The sequence below is a fragment of the Melanotaenia boesemani genome, chromosome 2, assembly GCF_017639745.1.
Source record: "Melanotaenia boesemani isolate fMelBoe1 chromosome 2, fMelBoe1.pri, whole genome shotgun sequence".
NCBI lineage: Eukaryota > Metazoa > Chordata > Actinopteri > Atheriniformes > Melanotaeniidae > Melanotaenia > Melanotaenia boesemani.
This window is the reverse complement of record NC_055683.1, coordinates 22983237-23008287: the sequence shown is the minus strand read 5'-3', so window position 1 is coordinate 23008287 and position 25051 is coordinate 22983237. Positions and strand designations below refer to the sequence as shown.

Sequence of the window (25051 nt, the reverse complement as noted above, 5' to 3'; positions counted from 1 at the left end):
GCAAAACAAGTCGATCGCAGATGGAGTAACGTTAGTTTTGTGCAGCTGTTCTCAACAGCTACAAGCAGAGGGAGGGTGAGGGGAGGATGGCTGCGGGGAGAGAGAGATGCTAAGATCCAGGCCAGCCACTCTCACTACAACGGCAGTTACCGTTTCTGCAATGGCACTTGCCGTTTCTGTAGCGGTAGTTACCGTTTCCTCAACGGTCTCAGCGGTTTGCCACTGTGGGCTGGTTGCAGACTTTTCACATTAGTGGTAACTCCTAATACAAGAAAAATATGTGTAAGTTTGCACAGATTAATGTGCACCTCAAGTGACGTACATACACCATGTAAGCTATAACGGACCAGCTTGATCTTTTGCGTTGGTTTGGAAACATTTTAGTAAGTAACTCGCTGTGCTGCAGACACGCCAAGTCTGTGACGGAGCATCGTTGTGAAAGCAGCTGTGTGGGCTGTGTAATTTCTTTTACAACCAGTGTTGATCACCACTACCACCAGTGTCAACTCTCTCTGCTGTTTAATTAACAAAAATAAGATTGAAATTGAGTGTTGAATGAATTGTGATTTTTCTCTGTTTTTGTCAGTCTGTGTGTAACTGTCCCATGTGTTTCCAAAGGGTGGAATGCCAGTTTTCCGGGATCTTTTTAGCTCAGCAGCAGGTTCGAAATCGGAATTATACTTTTGTATGCATTTACAGTTTTGTGCCCCTGAGGCGATTAAATTAATGGATAAATAAAGTTTTTTTCTTATGTTATTTCTTAGTCATTTCTTTCCCACACAGTCATTACAAGTGTCCATCCCCTCCACAGCACCTTGACAAGTCAGAAACAGTGGGAGGCTGCAGATCACAGGTTCAGGAGATCCTTGTTTTTTTAGCCACTAGACTGTATAACAGTGAATTCCGACATCTTCCCCATAACCTAAAATGGGGAAATAATATATCTTAGTGATCTTAGTTTCTATTTGAATTACCTTACGATAGAATTCGTCACATTCAGAAGAATATTGGACAGAGCTCAGAAGCAGCAAAGAATGTTTAAAATAAGTTCAAAGATGACATAGAAAAGACGTCCACAGCGACCACATTTTGACTACAATTAGCCCCACATTCAGACGTCCCATGAACATCAATACTTGGCATTATTTAGATGTTGGAACAAAGACGTCATCTGGCGTCACAGTCTGCACCTTGTGGGGACAAAAATTGGACATCCAATATGACTTGGTAAAGATGTTGTTAACACGTCACCTTGCGCAGTGGGTGACTAATGGGGAAGACACACGGAAGGCAACTAACGATTGCGACAGGCGAAACTCATCGCAACCTTCATGAAACCAAACATATGAGATGCGCCAAACAGCAGCGATGGCAGCAGTGCCGTGCATCGCGCTCTAAGTTCGCTTTTCTTAAAAAAGTTGATTGGTTATGATATTGGTGGGGATTTTGACATTTTCAAACCTGTTCATGACATGACAAAGTATGACAGATGAAGAGTCAAAAGATATGGCACGAATTGGCAAAAATCTTGCTGTTTACTATATAAAAGAAAGACAACCCTGGGTTCATCCGAGTTTACAAAATAGGAAGCAGCATCGTGAATATCATCATTTGATGGACCTCAAGGCTGATCCAGATCAATCCAGAACCTATGTTCAGACTAATTCACTCTGGCACCACGCAGATACCTTTTTGTTTGCATCTCTATAATCTTTGTGAAGTAGCCTATTGTAAAACGTGGGATAGTCAGACACAGCTAAACTTATCTATTCTTCCATGTTCAAAGTGTTGCAGATTGCACTGTCTAGCCTGCCCTCGTTGGTCAGTCCATGAAGCCCCTCGCTGATTGGTTGTAGTGTCATGTGACAGCGACAAAAAGTGAATATTTTTCTATTTTCTTGTGTTGCGTTGCAAGCCCCCCATGTGCACGTATACATGAACGAGTGTAACATTTCACATGCACGAATGTCGCCTGTCGCTTGGCTGGAGGAGGCAGCGATTTCCGCCTCATCACACAGGTTCCATAGGAAATGAATGGAGAAAGAGCGACGTCGCCTCCCATGTGTCGAACCCATTAACTGTGCAGTTTTCAGCTCTGACATTTGATAGGCTACCATCATTATGTAACATAGAAGACATGGATGGAATATATTAGGACTAGTTTTTGCACGTAATTTTATTACCTTAAGCTCTAAGAAGTTAAAACAAATAGCATGTTTTGTATTACCACAGTTGTTATTGTGATATTCAGAAAGTATTCAATCCAATATTTTGATTTGCAGATTTCAAAGTATCGATACTAAGGATATTGATACCTTCATCCCTTGATTGGAATTGCTTACAATCTGTGTGGGGATACATGTAGTTTCTGAGCATAGTGTTCATTTCAAAGTACTGTCTGTGCTTTCAGTTTAAAAACACAAGCGCCGTATTCTCTGAAATCATTATTGCTGCATGTGTCTCTTTGTCATTCGTGTGTATGTGACTTTGAGTGTGGGTTGCACACACTTGCCAAAGTCTGCCTCTGATTGGCTTATCATGATATTTAACTTCCTTAGAGAATCAGTCATTTGGTAAAACACAAATCAAGTATGAGTCAATAATGGTGTTTATCATCTTTAAAGCAGATTAAAATTAGTAATGACTGGTAAAAGTATTATACCTGTCACTGATGTCATGCAGAGGCATTTCAACTCGACAAAAATGAAAATACATTCTTTGACTTTATTGACACAAAGAATAGCTGCTTGTACTTCCTCCTATCTGACAAAACATAAGTGCTGCACACAGAAGAAGCTTTGTTAGTTTGCTTGTCAACTCATGAGGAAACATGCACATCCATCGTGTTTTTTGTTTGGTTTTATCTCTTTTCACTCCAGGTGAGTCTCATCAATATTTTATCTAAATGAGTATAACTTTCAGTTTAGTTTTAGTTATTTGGGATTTATACGTTTTCTTTGTTTTTTATTGCAGTTTTCTCTGATGAAGATTACTTCCAGTCCGCAGCATGTTGTACATTCAGAGGTCCAAACTTTAAAGATACAGAGTTTATATTAAAATTTGGTTATAACCAATATTTTATGCTGGAATACAATAGCACAAGAGGCAACTGGACTGGATTTACACCTTCTGCAATAGCAAATTTAAGCAATTTTAATAATCCTTTAGATTTTGCTCTCAGAAAATATGAAAAGACATTGCTTTGTGAAGACACGCTACAACTTGTCCAAAGCCTAGGTAAGTTTTATTTTCATTTGTTCTTCTCTAAAAATGTTTTAGAAAATAAAAATATATATAATTTTAAATATTGTTACTGTACTTAGATTGTATGTCATGCATGAAAAACACAATACAGGAATTATAGTTTTTACAGTGAATACTGTTACTTTTCAGCATTTGTCATAGTGCAGTTTTGAGTCACATCATGCTAAACTGAAATCAGTCTAAGTATACATCATGCTAAAAAAATGTTTTTTTCAGGAACAGAAAGGGTAGACAGATATTTTTTTTATTTTCTAGGAGATCTCACCACACCACCCATTGTTAGCGTTAAGTTAGTGAAGCAGCCCAGTGGACACCCAGCCAAGCTTGTATGCAGCGCCTATAACTTCTACCCAAAACAAGTCAGGATGAAGTGGTTGCAAAATAAACAAGAAGTGACAACAGGAGTCACTTACTCTGATGTGATGGATGACGGGGATCTTAACTACCAGATGCATTTATTCCTGGAGTACACTCTAACTTTAGGAGACAAAATCACCTGCATGGTTGAACACGTCAGTCTTTCTGAACCAAAAATCTTGGTCTGGGGTAAGTTTGACTCTTTGATTAAATTTGGAAGGAAAAAAAAAGTACAATGTACAGATGCTTCATAAAAATTCTTTTGTTTCCTGACTGCTTTAGAAGACTCCCTCTCTGCTGAAGCACAAATTCACATAATTGCTGGACTATGTGTACTCATATTTGGTTTAGTTATTCTAAGCTCTGGATTGATTTACTATAAGAAAAAATCAGCTGCACACATTATATTCTGCCGAGGTGAGGACATCAAGCTAAATGTAACAAACTTATACAGTGCTGTGAATATACAGTTGAGTTTTAAAAAAATGTCCCTATCTTTGTTTCCACAGGACAAACAGTGATTCCTTTGGAACATCTTCCTGCTGCTGGAACAGAGCAACTTTAACAAACACCATTATTATTATAGACAGTCCATGATGTTCTGAATATATGTCTTGAGTTGAGCTTTGGTCTGCTTCCTGGCTTTCTGCTGCACACTCAAAATACATTTGGTACCTTTTTGTATTTTTTCTAGAATGAAGTTAGAAAAGCTTAACAATGTAACATATGGCTTGTGTGTTAACTGAATTAGAATTATTTTTCATTATTGTTGCTATTGCATACTTATCGGTTACATTCTACAGAAATAACAACAGATTTAACTTTTAAAATAGTTCATTCCCTTAATTTAATTTTGTTCAAGTTTTCCTGTACATTTTAATGTGGTCCACTTTTCGTAGCCCAAAAGTTGAGGGTCCAGACTGGAAAGAGCGTGCAATGCCATCCAAATCAATTTGTAGGAACATAATGGCTGTTCAGGTGTAATTTGGTGAGGAAAAAAATATGGAAGTTTTGAAAGGTTTCCATTGAGTAATCTTTTGAACACTGAAGGTAATGATAGTATTTCATTTTGAAAGAAAGTTAAAAAAAATAATTATCATTTTAAGTTTAATTCTGTTCTTCTACTGGTTTTACTAAGTAAGTTTTGGTGCCGGGTTTTGTTATAATTTTTATTTTTATTTAAACAACACCAAAAACTAATCTCCATGGTTTAGCATGTGTCTTTGAAATCACTGTAAATATGCCAACAACTGGTGAGATTATTCCTGAGTCCATGTGTACTTCATCAACCACCCTACCAATCTGTACAATAGATACTGAGTGAAAAAAGATAATAAAAACCAACTTTTTACATGACTATACAAAGTAATGACAATGGCTTGCAAAGCAGTCTGATTTATGAGCTGAAATCATTTTTCACACTTTTTCCTCATTCCTGACAACAGAAAGAAAACAAAACTTTAAAACTGACTAAATGAGAATAAAGCTCCTATTTTTGTTTGTTTGTGTGAAACAGTTTTTGCTGAAAATGTAGTTTCACATATTGACAAAATAACAGTCAGTTCAGTTTCAGTTATAAGTTATAAAGCCTGAATGCATTGTAGTCATTGCCACTAAGAAGTAAACATGCAAATAGAATCACATCTTTCAGTGTAAAAATTCACTGTACATCTAGAGATCATCTTGTAGAGAGAAACACACTCCTAAAGGCTGTCTTAATAATATTGATAATAAAAAAGATAAAATATAGATGTTTTTACCATCATCCTTCCTTTTCTTTCATACTGAATACAAGATATGATTGCAATACACAATGTTTTTAAAAAGCCAAATTTTGGAAGTGATGCAAAATGTGGTCTGACATTGTCCTGCTGAAATAATTATTTACTGTCCTGGTTAATGGTGTTTGTCTTTGTGTTATGTCTGTTTCTTAGTTTCTTTTGTCCTTAAGTCTTTTGCGTTTTTGGTTTCTTGTCTTATTGTAGAGTCTAACCCCTTGTTTGTTCTGTGCTCATTGCCCCTGATTAAGCTCACCTGGTTCAATAACCTCATTCACTTCACCTGTTCACTGTTAGTCATCCTCAGTGTATATACGCCTTGGTTGCTATTACTCATTGGCATTGTTGTGTTTCCTTTTGTTTCAGCCTGTCCTGGTTTTCCCTTGTTCATTGAAATAAAGCTTGGGTTATTGTACTCGTTGGTCTACTTTTTGGTCCACTTACTCTCTGCCGCCCTCAGACACTTATCTTAGAGGCAAATATCTTCCCTCCCTGCCAGCATATACTGTGTCTCAATAAAAAGTTCTCTACACACCACTGCATCAATGACGGGTTCACAGATGCTTCACCTCCACGGTTTTGCACTGTAATTGTTTAAAAGCCTAAATTCTTTGTAATCTTGCATTGAGGAATATTTTGGGAATTTGCAGAGGATTTTCTGAGTCACAAAGTGTTGAGCCACAATTCATCTCAGACAAACTAAGGCTATGACCACATAATAAACCTGTACAGTATACTGATTTAGCCAATATATAGCACACAGCATACAGGATGCAAATTACAAAAGTTTCCCGCTGTATAGCTGTTGATTCAGAGGTTATTTGTGTAGAGGTTTAGACTGGCAATGCCAGAGTGGCTGATATTTATTACTGCACATTTGAACAAAATAGGAAGCCTCAGTTTTAAGAGTGCAGGAAACTCCTGCTGTTTAAACATCAACACAGAAATTTAAAGCAGCAGCAGGTGTAAACCACTTGCCTATAAACCAATGACAGTGCTACACATATACAACCAGCTCCTCATTTTCTCCCTCTGATAGTAACTGATATTACCTGCCTGCAGCGCCAAAGCACTCTGACTCCTTCCTAGCAGCACCTGTGCTCCTCCTCCGCTGCTCTTTAGTTCAACTCGTCACCTCTGCTTCTGTGATATGGTAGATTCTCTGATGTTTGATTAAGTTTCTTTCCTACACACACACATCAAACTGCACATTGTTGCTGTATGTGAAGCTGAAATATCTCCACTCATCACTGCATCTTAGACTGATCAATGAGCAGTGACTGAACTGCACTGCTGCGACGCTGTGTCTATTTCACATATGCCTGCAGAATAAATAGTTCCTATCTTGAATGTTTAGTTATATAAATGTTGGTATAGGAGAAATAGATATTTCACTATTGATTCACACATCACTGCTATTTATTCTTCTCACATAATTACTAAGATCACATCATAGGTTCATTTCCACTTATTTATTTGTTTGTTTGTTTCACCAGGACACCGGCCCAAGAATAATGCGGCCCACTTGGAATCCTCCCAAACGTCCCGATTCGCCGGCATTGCTCTTGAAATGTTTTTCAGTGCCTGAGGTTTAGCGTGAGAGCGTGTGAAGCCACTCAAACGCATGAGTGTAAAAGCCAATGCGTAAGAGTTGGCAGCCCTGCACCACTGCAACGAATGCACCTGACTCCAATGAGGAAATATTCTTGAAGGAATGAGGAAACAACGAGGAACTGATTAGATCTAAATACTGTATATGAAAATAAAACATTTTTTGTAAGTTTGTAAGATTTTGTAAGTTTTTTTTTTTTCTCTCTCTCTGGTTCTTAGAAATTGGTGCCACTTTCAGTAGCTACAACTTGTATTTGGTCCTTAAAACGTATTCCTTTAGGTAAAAGAGATTTACACAGATACATCAATTTGCTTCATAAAAGAATGAAGAAACTATGAGAAACTGATAAAATCCACAGATAAGAAAAGACAAGAAAAAAAAACTTGATACCTTAAAGCTCTTCATTTTTAATTTTTTAAGTGTTTTTTATTCTTGGTAAATGTACAATATACTGATTTAGCAAATATGTAACTCACAACATACAAAATGCAAATTATAGAGGTTTCCCGCTGTATGGATGTTGATTCAGAGGTTATTTGGGTAGAGATTTAGACTGGCATGCCAAAAACACAATGCAGCACTGCAATGAATGCACCATTTGTTTTTGTTCTGTTTTTCCCCCACTCCAAGGAGGAAATAGGTCAGATTCTTAAAGGAACAAAGAAACAATGAGGAACTGATTCAGTCCAAAGATTTTTTTCCCTGGTACCCAGAAATTGCTGCCACTTTCAGTAGCTGCAAATTCTATTCAGTTCTGAAACCTTATTCCTTTAGGTAAAAAAGAGATTTTTACAGCTCAGATTTATCAATTTGCTCCGTGTTGTAGGTTGTGTGACCAGAGTGGCAGAAAGATGGCAGTAGGCAGAGGTCTTCCAAAATTGCAAGAATTTATTCACCAAGGTGCATGTTTCAACTAAAATATATACTGAAAAATGCATAGAAACATAATGAAACTTAATAGTTAACTTAACCAACATAACTAAAATCTAATAAACCAAACTTAAAGTAGACATGCACCCTGACATAACATGTGTTTTGTTATGAAAGAAGAGGATATACTAATACCAGACAGTGAAAGAGATTAGATCCCTGGCCAGCTTCCTAGGCTACAACAGATCATTCACTGCTGATTTTTTCAAGATTACTAAATCTCTGTCCTGCTGTCCTGCCCAAAAGTTGAGAGACAACTAGCAACAAGGTCATGGCCAAAATCCCACTTAACTAATTGAGATGGGGGCAGTATTGCATCAGAAAGCATTGGAGAGTTTGGTTAACATACTACCCCTATCAGTAACAACAGAATGTCCTGATTCTAAAAAAAACATTTGTGCATTAACGTGTGAAACAAGTGGTTTATTTGTTGACACATCTCAGAGCGGTATTGGACCTATCTTTTATCAGCATCAGGGGGGACATGGAGTTTGAAAGTATTTGGAGCACAGACACTTACCCCAGCAGAGAAACACTACAAGCTCCACTCTGGGCAACTGGATTTTTAACCCTCAGGTAGGCTGTAACTGAAAGATTCTATAATAGCTCTCCCACGCTTATCAAATTACAGTGTACAGTGACAATAATGTAACTGAGAGATTCTATGATATCTCTTCCATGCTTAATACATTACAGTATACAGTGACAACAATCCCCTGACATGTATGATGAAGATGGTTAAACTAAACGCTGTGGGTCATTGTTGGGTGTCAGAGTTGGTGATTTCTGTTTCACTCTGAAGTACAGACCAGGAACTTTCAACCATTATAGAAACTGTAAAGTGCACAGGTATACTCTGTAAATTATTTAAATCAAATTAAAAATGGTGACAAAAAAAAGGATTACTTAACTGCTAGTTGTGAAAAAAGGAAAAAAAAGTACAACATTAACAATAATAACAGGGACAATAATTCAGATAACAGTTAAGATAATTGTGATAACTAGATAATCAGGAAAAGATAAAATAGCCAGGGCTCACCATCCCCCCAATCAACCCTGATTGCACTCCAGTTTCAAAAGACCACCACAGGTACTGGAAATGAGAAACTACACTTAAAACACATTTGAACCTTACTTATGTAGTGATGGATTAAGACAATTTAACAAGGCAAGGTAATAAATAATTACCTACAGTTTTTGTCTTGTAATCATGCTGTTGTTGTCACTAGATATGTGATTATTCAAGGTTTTGCGCTTATGACCCTGTTTACTGGTCAAAACTCATGTAGCGGTGTTCAAAATTACAACTCTTGAGTTAAGTTTAAATGAATTCTTTCCTTTTGGCTTTTCTCTTCAGGGATCACCGCAGTGTGTCATCCACTTCCATCTGACCTGGTATAGAAGTTGTAGGATGTATTTGAAGGTTACTTTGGCTCATGTTTTACACCCGATGCCCTTCCTGATGCAACCATCTGCATTTATCCAGGCTTGGGTCTGGCCCTCAGAGATCACTGGCTTGTTTCCCCCCCTCGGAGCTGCAGATGATGAGGATTGAACCTGGGAGCCTCATATGTGCAAAGCATGTATGTGAAGAAACTTGTGTACTTCCTCTTTGTGGAAAACAAAGAGGTGTGTGTTTGAGTTTGTGCTGAACTGTGAACATTCTGTCAATAAAAAAACTGCGAAACTACACTGAATGTGTTTCTGACAGTTGGATCCAAGGGTGCAATACTAACAGAGCCCATTATCTGGTGGATAAAATTAGCAGTTTGTTTTTGTACAGGCAGTGTATTTGTATGGAACAAAAATTAAATTAAACCAGTTTTGTTTGACATATTGTGTTTATTGTTATTGTTCTTCCTTGTTAAAGTCGTTCAACAGGTTCTTTTTTTCTCCTCCCAGCCAGATTTTTTCATTTCCAGCAACACTGATATGACACATAGAAAGGTTTCATCTAACACAGCAAGCCTTCACAAGTCTCTGATCTGTTCAGTGCTGACAGCAGAGAGCATGAGAGCCATGACAGGACTCTGAAACAAAAACAGACAGAATAAAATGTACTTGACGATTATACTTATTATCTGTGGCGCAGCTTGCATCTATGCAGAAAGTAAGTATTTAATGTATCGGTTCACTTGTATCATATATATATATATATATATATATATATATATATATATATATATATATATGTAAAGTCATGTAAATGATGGAATAAACTTTTGTTTGTTATATTTTCCCAGCAGTTCACAAGCTTTGTCACATCTATGGATGCTTTGACTCGAGTGATGCTCAGCTCTCTGTGACAGTGGATGATGATGAAGTGTACTATGCAGATTTTAAAAATGATGATCTTGTTTGGGAGAGCAAAATACCAACAGCTGTACGTTGGGCTTATGAATGGACTTACAGATATGAGGTAGAATATAGATCTATGTGTAAAGCTTTGGTGAAATCATGGAAAGTATACAAGAGTCTTACAAAGACTAAAAGTAAGGAATACTTAACTAGTTGGCATTTATTTATACATTTTCACAAATAAGTTACTATTTACCACCGTTTCATTTATTTATTCTTGTAACAAATATATAGAGCACTAAGCTATTATGTTCATTAAACCATCAGAACCACCAGAAACGATCCTCTACCCCAGAGATGAAGTGATAAAAGATGAAGACAATACCCTCGTCTGCTTCAGCAACAACTTTTTTCCTCCTCAAATCAACATCAGGTGGACAAAGAACAACAAACAAGTAGCAGAGGAAGATCCTTTTATCAAAACTATATCGAATCCTGATGGGACATTTTATGTCTTCTCCTACCTGAACTTTGTTCCAAAACAAGGAGACATCTACAGCTGCACTGTGGAGCATGAAACACTGAAGGAGCCTCAGACCAGGTTTTGGGGTAAGAAACCTAAAAGAATTCATGTGAATTTCTGTACTTCAAGATGTAGATATTTTCAACTGGAGTTGATTAAGATTAAATGCTTTTCTCCTCTCTTCTCCAGAATTTAAAATGGAAGAAAAAATAAATAGGGGTCCACTGATATTCTTTGGAATAGGGATCTCTCTTGGGATTCTTGGAGTCGCTGCAGGAACTTTCTTTTATGTGAAGGGGAACCAATGTTACAGGATGCAGGATAGTGCTCGATAATCTATAACAATGATTGTATACTTTCATTCCAGGATCCTCACTCATCCCTTTTTTCTTCTTCTTTACAACTCTAACTGCAGGCCTTTTATTTTTAAAACAGCTTTAAAAACAGCTGAATGTTTTGCACATGTACAGTAGCTAATCCTGGTTTGACACTTTCTGATGTGCTCTGCCTTTTGTTGTATTCAGTATATTTATCTATAGTTTTTCAAAAATTAGATAATTATAAATGCTCGTTATGTAATTTTTCTTTCTCAGAGTTCATGTATCATGTATTATGCATAAAAACCAAATAAACATTAACAACTTGTCTCACTCTGTCCTTGGTATTTATATTTGAATTACTCCATAAATTAAATAAGTATTTCTTAGAAGAAAGGTCGTAGTATGAAAAAACTATAATTTAACATACATATTTTCATGGTTTGTCAGAGATGCACAGTGAGAAAGGTAGCTATTCACAATCACAAGAGATTTAACTTTTTGGTTTCGATCAAAAAGTTCATAATAAAACAAGTTCAACTATACATTTGGATCATAGAAAAATAAATTCTATATGGAGACTTAATGTGTGTAGTTTGAACAATAAGTCAAATGTATAACAAATAAGAAAATAATGTAGTTAAAACCCAGGCAGTAGTTTGTGAAAACTGCTGAAAAGTACTCAACACTGAGTATGTACACTACTCAAATGGCTCAGTAAGAGTTTTTATTCTCAGTAAGTCATCTATAAAGGGACCAAAGCTTTGAGATGAATAAATTGTGAAATGGGGTGTGTTAGAGAAGACGAATCAAAGGAGGATACAAGTTGCATCTATGAAGGTGTCACTGTAGGGGGAGAAGAACAAAATTGGTCTTTTTGCAGACAGCATTATTGTTGTTTATTTGAAACAACGGGATTAATGTTTCCTAAATCTGACTAATTTACTTGATGCATAGTATTTACATTAGAATTACAGGAAATTATAGTCAAGAAATTTAAATTAGAAAAAGAGGTTAGTATATTGAGGTGGTATGTACATGACCTGAAATTTGAACCTAGGACACATGACCCAACCTTGAAAATGTGAATGCAGAAAGGCATAACAGCATAATTTAACAGCATGGAAGGCATACTTTTATATTTTTTAAAACTTTTATCAAGCTTTGGTGGAAAGTAGGAGAGAATCAACCATTTACATTAAAGAAAAAACAGAGTTGTATATTCGAACAATAGAGAAAACCTGGTACCACATGAGACACAGTTTTCAAAAAAACTTTTCATTGTTTTCTTTTTTTTCCTTTTTTTTTCTTTTTTTATAGCACCAAAAATAAAAAGCAAAAGACTTTGTGTTCCATTGTAGATAATTAGATAACATTATATATGTTTTAGTTTCCGCCAAACATTTTTTATAAATGATCAACTGTAAAATAGTTCCTGCTAAAGCATTAACAATACAATTAACCTTGACACAGGTGTTGTTGCCCAACAAGAAATTTTTCATAGCTGACATAACATTTTTAGTTCAGTATTTTCCCTTCTTCTCTAAGAGGAGTTGCTAATACATGCAACAAAATACATATGATTTACTGAAAATTATATCTTTTTTTTTTTTAATTTATTTATTTATTAGTGGTAGGTCTAAGAATTTAAAAGGAGTACTTACATAAAAGCAGGGTGGAAGAATTCCCTGCTGTTTGCCTGACAGTACTTTTTGACTGTGGTGGTAATTGTGGCATTCATTGTCTAAGTATTGCACCTCATTGTCTAAGTGTACAGCTCCTTTCATGCTTCACTTTCTCCAATTTCTCCTCGGCCTGTTTTTTCCAAGAACAGAAGCTAAAGCTAAAGGAGGAGTCTTGTTAAGCACAGTCTGAATGGAAAAGTATATATATTTTCTGTCATTTGTAATGGCTCTAAGAAAATTGACTAAATCTATAATGTTTCCATCCCCTAGATGTTCTCCTTTTTTAAGTTAAGTATGTATGTACGTCTGGCAAAGATAACAAACCTTGCATGCATCCTGTGTTTTGCATGGCTTGTTAAAAAAATGCTTGCACTTTTGGAGTTTTTTTTCTTTTTACCTGTGCACTTATGAACAAATATACCCCAATTCACGTAATATTAAATTCAACCAGACTTACACTGGGGCAGCGTGGCTCGGCAAGGTAGAGCGGTCATCTTGTAACCCAAGAGTTGCTGGTTTGATCCTTGGCCAAGTCGAGTTCATGTCGAGGTTTCCTTGGGCAAGACACTGAACCTCTAATTTCTCCTGGTGGGTCGTCGTTGAGCGCCTTGCAAAGCAGCTTCTGCCATCAGTGCATGAATGGATGAATGTAATGTATGATGTAAAGCGCTTTGGGTATCATCCCAGGTACAGTAAAGGGCTATAAAAATAGGGACCATTTACCACATGCACATAGATCATGCAGGTACATGCATTTTTGACATGGAAAGTACTGGTAGGTAGTGATGGTGAACTTGATTATTTTTACTGAATCCAGTTTGAATGAGTCATTCACCAAAAGTGAATCAGATTTTTGAGTCATTTGAGTCAGTTCCCTGGAGAGTACAGGGGAATTTACATGTGCACACAAGCTTCACCTGCTCCTATTTCCAACTGATTCATACTACTGAACATCTTGTTGAAAATAATTTATTTTACCATGGAAAAAAGTGACAAATAATAGGTCAATAGATCTCAAAGGAGAGACTCTTATTTTTATTTTTCTACATGAAATTAAATGATGAAATTAAATGTAAATACAAATGAGAAAATGTACAATCTTTAAACAGTGCAACATAAAAAAAAATAACTGAACAATACCCTTGTGCAAAAGATTCTTTTTTCTTTAATAAAATGCCTTCTGACAAATAGAAAAATAGTAATAATTCAAACTTACAATATCACACTGAATCAAAATAAGATTCAAATGTTGTCTTCAGTGTGAATAGTCCTATCAAATTTGCATTCAGGAAAACAAGCGAATGAACCTTTCCTGGACTGAGATGGTTTCTCCTGTCAGTTATGATGTTCGAGGTAGGAGCTGCTCTGACAAAAACCTGTTCTTACTCTGTTATGGGGTTTTGGACCCATGGCCTCAGTGATGCAACCTGCCCCTCAAAGTCAGCCCAAATCACATGCACTGACTTAATGGAAGGATTCACTTGTGTGTTAGCCTCCCCTTCTTCTGTGCTGGGTGTGGCTGGTTGCAGTGGTCTCACTGACCTTGATGCTGCCCCCACCACTCTTGTTACAGCATCCTCTACATATCTGTCATGCAAAAAAAATCTTGAACCTGGGATCCAAAAGAGTAGCATTTGCAAACAGGCTCACTTGCTCAATCCCCCCAACCATTTGACCAATTCTGCCATAAGGATGTTGACCATGTCATGTATTGGATGATGGATAGAAGGATTTCTCTGCTGGTGTGCAGTAAATCTCTGCAGCCCTCTCGCCATTAGAATGGCTTTTGAACCAGTAACAAACCTGTAAAAGACAAAAGAAGGAAAATACTAGTACTATGTTTTTAATGCAGTAGTAGCCTTTTTTCATAAAGTTCTATACTAAATTGGAAATGCCATTAAAAATCAATTAGAATGAAATAAATAAGTGTGGTAGGCATACTATGTCATAATATATTAGTTTTTCATTGTATTTTTGTTTCAAGAAATGCACTTTCAATGCCTAAAGCTTGGAAAGGAGACAAGGCAAATCCCTGTAATGACACAAATAATCATATATATCTATATATATATATGTGTTTGTGTACATTTATGATGTTATTACACTACCGCTAACCTACCGCTCTGAACTCGGTTCCACAGTAACTACCTCTGCAGGACCCCACAAGCTTCTTTGACCATTGCCCTATCTTCCAGGGACAGCGCTTGTAACTGAGGATTTAACCAGGCCAGGGTGGAGATGAGGTGATCCTTCACTTCTGTGATGCGACTCAGCATGTAATAAGTGGAATTCCACCCTGTTGGCACATCATGTTTAGCAGTTTAGCAGAGGCTTCGGTGGGTATATTTGGTTTGGGTTAGGGTATAGTTGCTTTAACCTTTCTGATGATATTTTGAATCTGATGTTGCTGGATTCCATTTCTGAAGATTAAATTTAAAATGTATTCAAAGCAACTCAGGTGGTTCCAGTGCAGAATTTCACTTGCAGCCTTCTTGATATTGGCTGCACTGTCACTAACACATGCAAGTATCTTGTCAGTGATGGCCCGTTCAGTTGCAGTTCGCTCCAGCTCTCTAGCCAGATTTTCAGCAGCGTGGTTGTCTGCTAGCTCAGAACAGTCCAACTAGTTGAACTGCAATTTGAATTTACTTAAACAGTGGCATGTAACAGACATGTAGCTTATAGTTGTGCTGGAAGTCCAGTAGTCAGTTCTTAAGCACACAGCTGGTGCCATTTTAATTTTTTCTAGAAGATCAGCTCTTCTCAAACAGTTCAGGCATCAACTGTCTGGATACTGTGCTCCTGCTGGGAAGCACATATGAAGGATCAAGTGCTTTGGTGTATTCTTTAAATCCCCTGTTGACTACAACTAAAAAAGGCTGAAAATCTTTGGCAACCTTCTTTACTAGAACCTGGTCTACCTTGCTTTACTGCAGTGGCATCAAGGGCCTTAACACAAATGCTCCCAAGTAAGATTGCCTCTGCTGTTTTCTTTTTACTGGTGGTTGTCCTTGCCCTTATGTTTGTGAGCTTGTAATTTTTTGCTGAGTACTTGCAGATGTGCTGCTGCAAGAACCAGGGCCTCATTTATCAATCTTGCGTAAGTACAAAAACTGGCGTACGCCAAATATAGTCAACTTTTGGGATTTATGAAAACAAAACTTGATGGGAAAATGTTCCTACCTCCACGCAAATTCTGACCCAGCAGTACGCACAAAATATGGGAAAATGGAAAACAGCGACACCAACGGTACAGAATAAAATCAAGGAAATGCTGTGAAGTGTGAGACATTTGTGCACAGTCCACTATTACTTTCATGCCACATGTTACATATTAAAGCTGTTAGCAGAATTGAATAAAGTTGCACATTTGACATTAATTCTTCTAAGAGCGCATGTTCGGAAAAAAAGAAGCAGGATTTTTAGGAAAAAGGGAGATGATATGAATTAGAACCTCAACCACTAATATATATATTCCTATCATTGTGAAACAAAACTTCCATGTTATAAAATACATCCGGCTAAATAACAAGACAGTCTGCTGCCAGCATGTACCAGTCACTAAAAGAAAATGTGAAAAGTTAGCATTCATTCTAGCAGAGTGGGATGCAGACTGGAGGCTGGTGCATCTAGAGGTTTATTTATTTATTCTTACATTGTGCTTTTTTTTGAGTGTTGTCCCAATTTCTGTCAAGACAGTCTTTGTACTGTTCTGTCTGTGTGTTGAGCTGGTGCGTGAACACAGATTACACAGCAAGCCAAACTTGTCTCACAAGCCAGGAATGCGAGCCCCTTGTTCCTTTATTTACTTGTCTTTACAGGGTTGACATGTGAAAAAGCGAGTAAAACTAAGAACAAGCCTTCTGGTTATGGCAGCTTGCTGAAAAGACGTGTGTAAGTCTGCTCTGCCACTAAGTCTATAAAATCCTTTCTAAAAAGCTTATTTCAAATGCGACATTGAACCCAATTACATTGTCAGTGTTAAGGTTTTTACCAATGTCACAAAAGAAGACCAGCTGCGGCCGGACACAAAAATCTACTGTAATCTGTCTAACTTTGCAACATTAACCAAAGCCAAGCTTACTGCTAACAACAAGGCTATGGAAGCTAGCACTGGCGCACCTGCTAATGCTAGCATGGAGAAACAGGCAGAGGCGTCTGAGGAATCCAATGTCACTTTAATGGGAATAATGTCTGCTATTAACGACATGAAAGCTGAGTTCTCATCCAGATTTGATGGCATTTTCACAGCAATTGAAAACATAAGAGGGGACATTATGGACTGCTCAGAACGAGTTACGCAAGCAGAGGTGAGAATCTTGACAACAGAAGACAACATAACTGCGCTTCAAGATAAGATGAAATGTCTGGAAGGGAAGAATAAAGATTTGGAGGAGAAAGTACTGGACCTGGAAGCTCGATCACATCGCTCCAATGTAAGACTATTAAATCTTCCAGAGGGCGCGGAGGGTAGCAACATCTGTGGCTTTCCTGAGAGCTGGATCTCGGAGGTGCTGAAGCTAGCGCCACTCCCGGGGAAATTCACGGTGGAAAGAACCCACAGACTAGGACCAAGAAGGGAACACACAACTAACTCTGCACCTAGAACCCTTATAATGAAGTTCCTGAATTATAAGGACAAAGAAGCGGTGATGAGAGCAGCGAGGGCAAAACGACAGATCCTTTACAAGAATCAGCCAGTACGGTTTTACCGGGACATGACAGTGGAGATGCACAAGAAGCTGAAAGCGTTCGAAGAGGCACGGCGACAACTTCGATCACTAGGACTGCGATAGGCCTGATCCCTCCTGCCCGGCTTATAGTGACTTACAAGGTCCGTTCACACATCTTCAGCAGAGCCGAAGAAGCCGATGACTTCATTAAGAAAATTCAGTCCGACAATCAGCCGGACAATCAGCCGGACTAAGGTAGTCACCACAGAAAATATCCTAGAAAACTTATGTTATGTTTAATTATTCCTAGTGTGTACACAAGTGGAGTGTTTAATCTCCTTTATATTCATAAAGCACAGTTTGTGATGTGCACTGCTTCAACATGATGGTATCCTCTTGCTGGGTTGTTTAGAGGTTAAATTCTAAATTGTCTTAATAATAGTGGCAGAGTAGCTACATCTACTTTTTGTTTTTTTGTTTTATTGCATCAGCATAATTATACTGATCATCACGTTGTGTGGAGAAGCTCTTTGCTTTCTGGAAGTCCAGTATTCTAAGGCGGGGTAGACCTAATGCTTTTTTTTTCAGGGGTATGGGTCATGTTTGAGGGGAATAATAATTAAATAATTATTTGGTTAGAAATTCTTCAATATGTTGGGGAAAATCCTTATCATTTGCAAATATGTCTGTTGGATTAAGGGTTAAAATTACATCCTGGAACTGCAGAGGGCTACAAAAAACAAAAAAGGTCAAACAAGTTATGAACAGAATTAAGGAATTGCAATCCATTATAGTATTCCTTCAAGAAACTCACCTAAGACACGAGGATGAACTTAAAGTGAGGAGGAGGTGGAAGGGTAATATTTTGTCAGCCCCTTTACTTCTCAGGCAAGGGATGTCATGATTTTGGTTCATGACTCCAGTCCACTACAGATTCATAAGATTATCAACAACAAGTCAGGGCGGTATTTAATTATTCACGGTAGTATTCTTAGGGAACAATTAATTCTGATAAATGTTTATGCTCCAAATACCGACGAACCAGAATTTTTCCAAAACCTTTTTTTTACAGTTGCCTCTCTACCTGGCATTTATATCGTGGCAGGTGACTTTAATTGCACTCTCAAGTATATGTTTCTTTGACTTTAGAACTAGTTATATTAATTATTTGTCCCCTGATAAAGGCTTTAAATGCTTCCCATCTGATACTTCTCAAAGTTTCTATTGTGTTAGTTTCAAAATAGTTCTTAATTTTTTCATCTAGGAAAGTGACAAAGCCAGTATCAGTAAGCCATTTTGTTTTAAATTTCCACTTAGGAATATCACTGGTCAATTTTGAATCATGATAAATTAATGAAATTGGTGCATGGTCAGTCAAAAGTATAGGATCATAAGAAACCTTTTCTATTTTATTTTTCAATAAAGCTGAGACCAAAAAAAAAAAAAATCTATGCGTGAATATGACTGATATGTACTAGAGTAACATGAGTATATTTTGTCTGTGGGATTGTATTCCTGTCACACATCCACTAAATTAATTTCCTTCATGAAAAAGTGAATTACATCCCTACCTCTTGAATGAGATTGGTCCACTCCTGAACTTTTGTCCAACTGAGAGATAAAGGAGACAAAATGGTAAAAACTATTGTACACTCATTGTAATGTCTACTCAGTTAGATATGCTGTGACGCAAAAACACACTCCGAGTTGGACCGAACAAGAGTCATTATTATGGTCTATGTACATACTGTACAGGTGATCAAGTATGTACATATATTGACAGTGGTAGTCAAACAAGGTGCATGAGTGAAAAAGTGCAGGATGTGCAAAACCTGCTGAAACAGTGTTTACAGAATGAGAAAAACAAATGTGCTTACAAATGAGAAAAAGGCACATGTCCACAAAAACTATTCAGACTATGGTTGTGGTTGTGACCCCTGCGCCCTCAGCGAGATGCTGTAAAGCCGGATGGCCCGGGGTACGAAAGAGTTTCTGAGTCTGTTGGTGGAGCAGGTCAGGGACAGTAGTCTGGGGCTGAACACACTCCTCTGCCTGCTCAGAGTTCTGTGCAGAGTTCTGTGCTGTGTTGCTAATCAGTATTATTACACTGCACAATGTAGAAAACTATTAGAAACAACTTATTTGTTTTATTAATGAGACACTATTACACAAAACATAAAATGATAATTAGTCACTACTAAGAAGTTTATGTTCAAACAAAATCTGGGCTAAGAGTGTGGAGTCACTGTGTGAAGTAAAACAAGCGCACCCTGAAGAAGACGAGGACGATTTGCTCGTATTAGCTCGTATTCTATTGGCTGGAGGAGGTTTGACAGACAGCTCATTCTGCAACCCAAGAGAGAGGAAAAAATATCCAAGAGCAGAAGTTTTGAGTGCGCAGAGAAAGTGTCTGAGTGTGAGGGAAAGAGACCAAGTCTGAGCGCAGAGTTTTGAAATGAAGAACGATATATTTGAACGCAAGAGGGACTTTCTGAGTGTGAGAGCAGAGTTTAGAGAGAGAGCAAGATGATATTTGAGCGTGAAAACCAGAAATCCTGCTCTCAAAGCAAACAATTACGCTCTTGATTAAAGATAGAAAAATACCCCCATACCTCGCATACTTTCTGGATTCAGGCAAATATAAATTACATTATCAAAACTACCTTAGGATATGGAATCAGTACAAATATCCCAAATCAACAACAGTGGCTAATAATTTGGCTAATAATTTGTTTTGGAGAAACATTTTTTGAGAGTCAACAAAAACGTTTTGTAAAAAAATTTGATGAAACGGCATATTTACAAAGAAAATAATGCCAACTAAATAGAAGTCTGGGTTTTTTACATCAAAACATTATAGACAAACACCCACCAGACAACTACTGCTTTTATGTCATGCAAATGTTTGCACAGAATGACATAAGAAAAAGTCTATTAGAACACAAGTATGTTTGATAGAAGTCTGTTAAGATGTCTGCTTAGGTATAGAAATATGCGGATGTGTGTATGCACGGTTACATGTGGGAAAAAGCATGATGGCTCTGCTGATTAACATGGGGTTTTTTGTTTTGTTTTGCTTTGTTTTGCTTTTTGCTACTGTAGAAGATTAGATCACATTTTGTATGTTTTAGTAAAATAGTTCCTGCTGAAGCATTAACATTACAAATGGCCTTGGCCCAGGTGTTGTTACCCAACTAGAAATTCTTCATTGTTGGCTTTTTTTTTTCTTTTTTTTTTTTTTACCAAGCCTTTTTATTGTTATTTAAATGATGTCTGTGTATTTATAAACATATATACCCCAATTCAGATAATATTCAACAAGAATTGTTTAGGGGCAGGAAGACACTAAACCACTCAGAAAGTCCCATCAACTCTCCAGTCCACAAGACCTGTCAAAGAGAGTGAAGGAAAGGTGAAGAAGAAAAAAGGGGAGGTACTAAAATAAAAATAAAATAATAAAATGAATAAAATAATGAAAAAAAGATGAAGGGAAAGAGAGCATGTTAAATGTCTGATGTATTTTCACAAAACTTATTTCCAGTTATTAATATACCTCAGGAATGGCTTCCATGTAACACTGGATTTCAAGGTGGTTCCTTTTAAGGTGTATCATATCTTCTCTGCACTTTTGGATTTTAATAAGTTAAAATGTAACTACACCCCTTACTTTTTTCAGCATCTCTGGAAAACTGTGGAGACTCGCAGCAGGTTGTGACAGCTGCAGGAAGCGCCGCTGAAAGTTGCTGCTGCTACAATTTGAGCTGCTGTCTGTCACCAGATCAGGATCAACAATTAAAGAATAAAGTTCGGTGTTACATTTACACCCTTCAAAGGCACAAATCTGTCCCACTACGAGAATATTTAATCAGAAACTCTGTGAAAGAATAGAAGTCTGAAACTAGCAAATCTACATCATATAAATTCACATCCCTTCATATGCGTTGGTGGGCATGGTTTTCTTTGCCTGCTAGGCGAGGAACGTCTGTGTGCATCGGAAGGGAAGGGCTGTGCTTTGGGGTTTTTAAAAATTTACCTCTCTATGTCACGAAGAAATTATAGAGGGTGTTAAGAGCCTGTTTTTAAAATAAATTTAAAATATATAAATTTTATCAATAGTATATGTGGTTTTCATCATAATTAAGTAGTACTGTGCTGTTTCCAGCTGAAAAGACAAATTTTTGGGTGGACTACCCCTTCAAACATTATTACAGGATGATAGCTTTCAAAATGCATTTATTATTTAATCTTTAGTAAACCAGGAAGTCCCTTGTGACTACTGTATCCTTTTCAGGGGAGATCTGGCCAAGTAGTCATGCTACAGCAGTAAAAAAAAATAAGATAAATAAAAAAAAAAAAAAAAAAGTTGTTAGTTTGTAAATTAATGTTTGGTTTTTAGTTCATATAATCAAGTCCGTCACATAGCACAACTTCAGTTAAGGTAACCTGAATCTAAAAACTGGAGACATTAAGGGCCGGTCGTTCAAACATAATCCTATAGGATTTCAGTTAATGGATAGGATCAAATCTTGAAAATGGTATTGTTCAAAATTAAATCCAAAGTCCACTAGAATCACATAATCCAATCCTGGCTGTTTTCCAGATAAAACCCTCAGTTTGAGTTGTTCAACATTTTTGAGCAAAATCTGGATGTTTTTTGATCCAAAAAAACAGGATTATCCTGATCCCAACAGAGGGCAGGATTACAAGGCGGATTTCAGGAAGAAACTGCAGTACAACCTAACAGCTGATCAAATAACATAATTTTTTATTCGGTGCATATGCTTATATTTTTATTTTGCACCAGACTTGTTTAACATTTACAGTGATAAAGAGGTTAACATAGAGATAGGCTACCTATTAAGCCTTTCAGTATAGTAAAATATAACAGTAAAAAAAAACTTTAAATAAAAAAAGCTAAAATAAAAATGTGACATTATAATGTCTCCACAGAATAAACCCCTAAACAAATCCAATAACAAATACAAATAAAATGTCCACTTGTTCTGTTATTCATCACTGCATAATCAGTAAAGAACCTGTCAGAAAAAAGAAATTTCCAACAATTGCATCCCTTAAGACACGTCCCAACTGTCCCTCATTCTGACAGAAGGGTTGAGCCGGTACCACAACACGGGGCTCATGTCATTAACATTGTCAGAGAGAGGAAGATTACACCTGGTCGCAATGTTATGCAGGACTATATATGCACATATTATGTTACATGCTCCCAGTGGTTCCACTCGCAAGTAGTTACGGCATGCAAACCGTCTCTTCTACCTGTTGTTCTTCACATGGCCGGCAGCGTACATTTATTTACATGCTGGAAATCCAGATTTGGTGATCCTGAATGACAGGATTTTGGATCAGGGTGGTTCAATCCTATTTCGCTTTGAACAACCGGAGTAAAAGTAAGCCGGATTATGTGATGCACCGTCTTGAAAAATGGGATTCCCAAAACTGGATAGCTTTTATCCGGATTAAATTTTTTTAACAACTGGCCCAAAATGATAAAAGACAACTGTGGACCTTTCACAGTGGAGAGTTTCTGGACCCAAAGGACAGACAGGATATTTGAGCTGCAAGTACAGTGACGTTTATTGACACAGCTTAAAATGATTCGCTTGGAAGAATTCTTTCACTGAAACCGGCAGAGCATGGCGAGCGACCAGACAGGGCATGTTTCAGCTCCTCGGGTTGAATACACTGGGACTGTGGGTGCAGGCGTGGCTTCGTGACAGGGCTATCAGTGATTTGCAGGCTCCACAGGCAGTGGCAGGATCCATGAAACAAGCTTTGGCTTGAGCAGGTTTCCTATAGGAATAACATACACGTTAGACCGGGCAGAGTGAACAAGACTATTTGAATCTCAGAATGTATGGAAATCTCAAAAATCTGGCGCTGAATGAAGGGAGGAGCGGGGTAGATAAACTGCAGGGTGATGAACTATGAGTTGCAGCTGTGCTTCAGGAGCTTGCCAGAGCAGAGAGACAGCCACGCCCACACCCAGCAAAGGCACATGGGAAACGGGAAGTGGAAACAGAAGGGCAGACAATAGGCTCTAGAGCAGTGGTTCCCAACCTAGGGTCCAGGACCCCCCAAGGGAGTCCCCAAAGAACACAGGGGGTCCCTGAGGCTTTGAACATTAGAGCTATTGTGATCAATTTCTACCAAGTGTCCCTATTTTAATGAATAAAAGTAAGGCTGTATGTTGTTCATTTAACTTTGGCTTTATCAAAGGACAGGACTCAACTACAATACATTATATATCGTGAGAATGTCACTTTTGAAAGCCTAAAACCAGCATGGTTTAAGAGCAGAGTGGAGCAGGGGGTCCATGGCATTTTTGCATGAAGGGGGTCCCTGAGGACAAAATGCTGGGAACCAATGTTCTAGAACACCAACATGGTCTTTGCAGTCACACTGACCTCCAGCACTATGGAGGAGGTAAAGTGACACAATGAATTAATTAAATATATAATTAAATAATTACTTAAATGTGTCATTAAATAATTCATTAATGGGTTGTTAAATGTATTATTAATTCCTTAAAATTCAAATGAATATATGTAAAAACATATATAACTATTTCACCATTTAATAATTTCATGGTCCTGTTGTGTTGCAGTTTTTTTTTTTTTTTTTTTTTAATGTCCTGTCCAGCATCACAGCAAGCAAAATCATAATCTTGTTGCTGTATCATGCTGATCAAATTTGCTCTGCCAAGGGGAGGCCTGTGGGTAAGGCTCCTCTTGATTTATTTATTTACTTTGAATCACTGAATCTATGTAATCTTGCTGGACCAGACTGGAGGGGACAGAAAAAGATGGAAAATAGTAAAAAGAAGCAAAAGGGAAAGAAGAAAGGAGACAAAAACATCACAGACAGAAGGAAATGACCCTTCAACCCATACCATCACCAGTTACACTTGTACATGAACACACCAGAAAATTTCTTACAACTTTTACAAAAAACCAGAGGTGCTAGTCATTAAGAGTTTTTAAATAATAACCTAATCAAAAAGACATATCATGAAAGTAGCACAACAGCGACCAGATACTAACTCGGGGGGGAAAAATTAAAAGAATAATCTCTTAGTTTATAAACCCACTGGACAACTCAGTGACTGTGTCAGCATGCAGAGCCCTGTGCCGGGCTGATAAGGAGTGATCAGTGATGAAGAGTGGTGAGTGAGATCGTGCAAATGTGGCCACGCCTCTACGGAGGTCAGTGGCAGACCAGGGCAGCCCAGAGACCCGGGCCCTCAGCAGCAGCCCCAGAGCACTAACCCAAGCTACCCCACCCCGAGGACGACTCCAGCCCCACCCGAAGGGCTGCAGAGGAGAGCCCCAGCAAGAGCCCCCCGCGGCCTTGGGGCACAGATCCCAGTGGGCCAAGATCGGCAGGGATTGGCCACCCAAACAGCCCGAGCGAAGGGCCAAGGGCCCCAGGAGCCCAGAAGCGAACTTCCCTCTGGATGTTGAGCCTCTAGTGGCATTAGGCACCCGCGCTCCCCCAAGTCCACCAGGCCAGGAGAGGCCACCCCCCACGACTGAGCCATACACGGACTGCAGCCAATGAGCCGCCACCCACCCCCCACATGCTTAACGGGGAACG

At 38.0% G+C, this 25051-nt stretch overlaps 3 protein-coding genes and 1 long non-coding RNA gene across 5 annotated transcripts in view; all 4 read left to right on the top strand.

The window, feature by feature from the left end:
* Positions 1-25051, top strand: part of LOC121653371 (rano class II histocompatibility antigen, A beta chain-like) — a 168287-nt gene that overhangs the window by 105809 nt on the left and 37427 nt on the right. The window lies entirely within an intron of this gene.
* LOC121653410 (rano class II histocompatibility antigen, A beta chain-like) lies at positions 2687-5814 on the top strand. Its single transcript, XM_042006889.1, has 5 exons — positions 2687-2879; positions 2974-3237; positions 3520-3810; positions 3904-4038; positions 4131-5814. Exons 1-5 carry the CDS (start codon positions 2831-2833, stop codon positions 4184-4186), a joined length of 795 nt encoding a protein of 264 aa, XP_041862823.1. The 5' UTR covers positions 2687-2830; the 3' UTR covers positions 4187-5814.
* Positions 9902-11407, top strand: LOC121653478 (H-2 class II histocompatibility antigen, A-U alpha chain-like). 2 transcript variants are annotated; one of them, XM_042007011.1, is made up of 4 exons: positions 9902-10051; positions 10188-10433; positions 10567-10848; positions 10952-11407. In XM_042007011.1, the coding sequence occupies exons 1-4, from the start codon at positions 9997-9999 to the stop codon at positions 11095-11097; spliced, it is 729 nt and encodes a 242-aa protein (XP_041862945.1). In that variant the 5' UTR covers positions 9902-9996; the 3' UTR covers positions 11098-11407. The 2 variants fall into 2 exon arrangements, with proteins under 2 accessions (XP_041862945.1, XP_041862936.1); XM_042007002.1 differs by having other exon boundaries at positions 10185-10433.
* On the top strand, positions 13611-23584 carry LOC121653532. The gene is made up of 4 exons (XR_006012806.1): positions 13611-13621; positions 16624-16630; positions 23308-23310; positions 23502-23584. It is a non-coding gene; the product is annotated as an uncharacterized LOC121653532 (long non-coding RNA).

Excerpts from the sequence above, each read along its gene's own strand:
- LOC121653478 (XM_042007002.1), top strand. The coding sequence starts at position 9,997 with ATGTACTTGACGATTATACTTATTATCTGTGGCGCAGCTTGCATCTAT. Across the intron at positions 10,052-10,184 it reads AGCTTGCATCTATGCAGAAA|CAGTTCACAAGCTTTGTCAC; the intron begins GTAAGTATTTAA and ends ATATTTTCCCAG. Across the intron at positions 10,849-10,951 it reads GCCTCAGACCAGGTTTTGGG|AATTTAAAATGGAAGAAAAA; the intron begins GTAAGAAACCTA and ends TCTCTTCTCCAG.
- LOC121653410 (XM_042006889.1), top strand. The coding sequence starts at position 2,831 with ATGCACATCCATCGTGTTTTTTGTTTGGTTTTATCTCTTTTCACTCCA. Across the intron at positions 3,238-3,519 it reads ACAACTTGTCCAAAGCCTAG|GAGATCTCACCACACCACCC; the intron begins GTAAGTTTTATT and ends TTTATTTTCTAG. Across the intron at positions 4,039-4,130 it reads ACACATTATATTCTGCCGAG|GACAAACAGTGATTCCTTTG; the intron begins GTGAGGACATCA and ends TTGTTTCCACAG.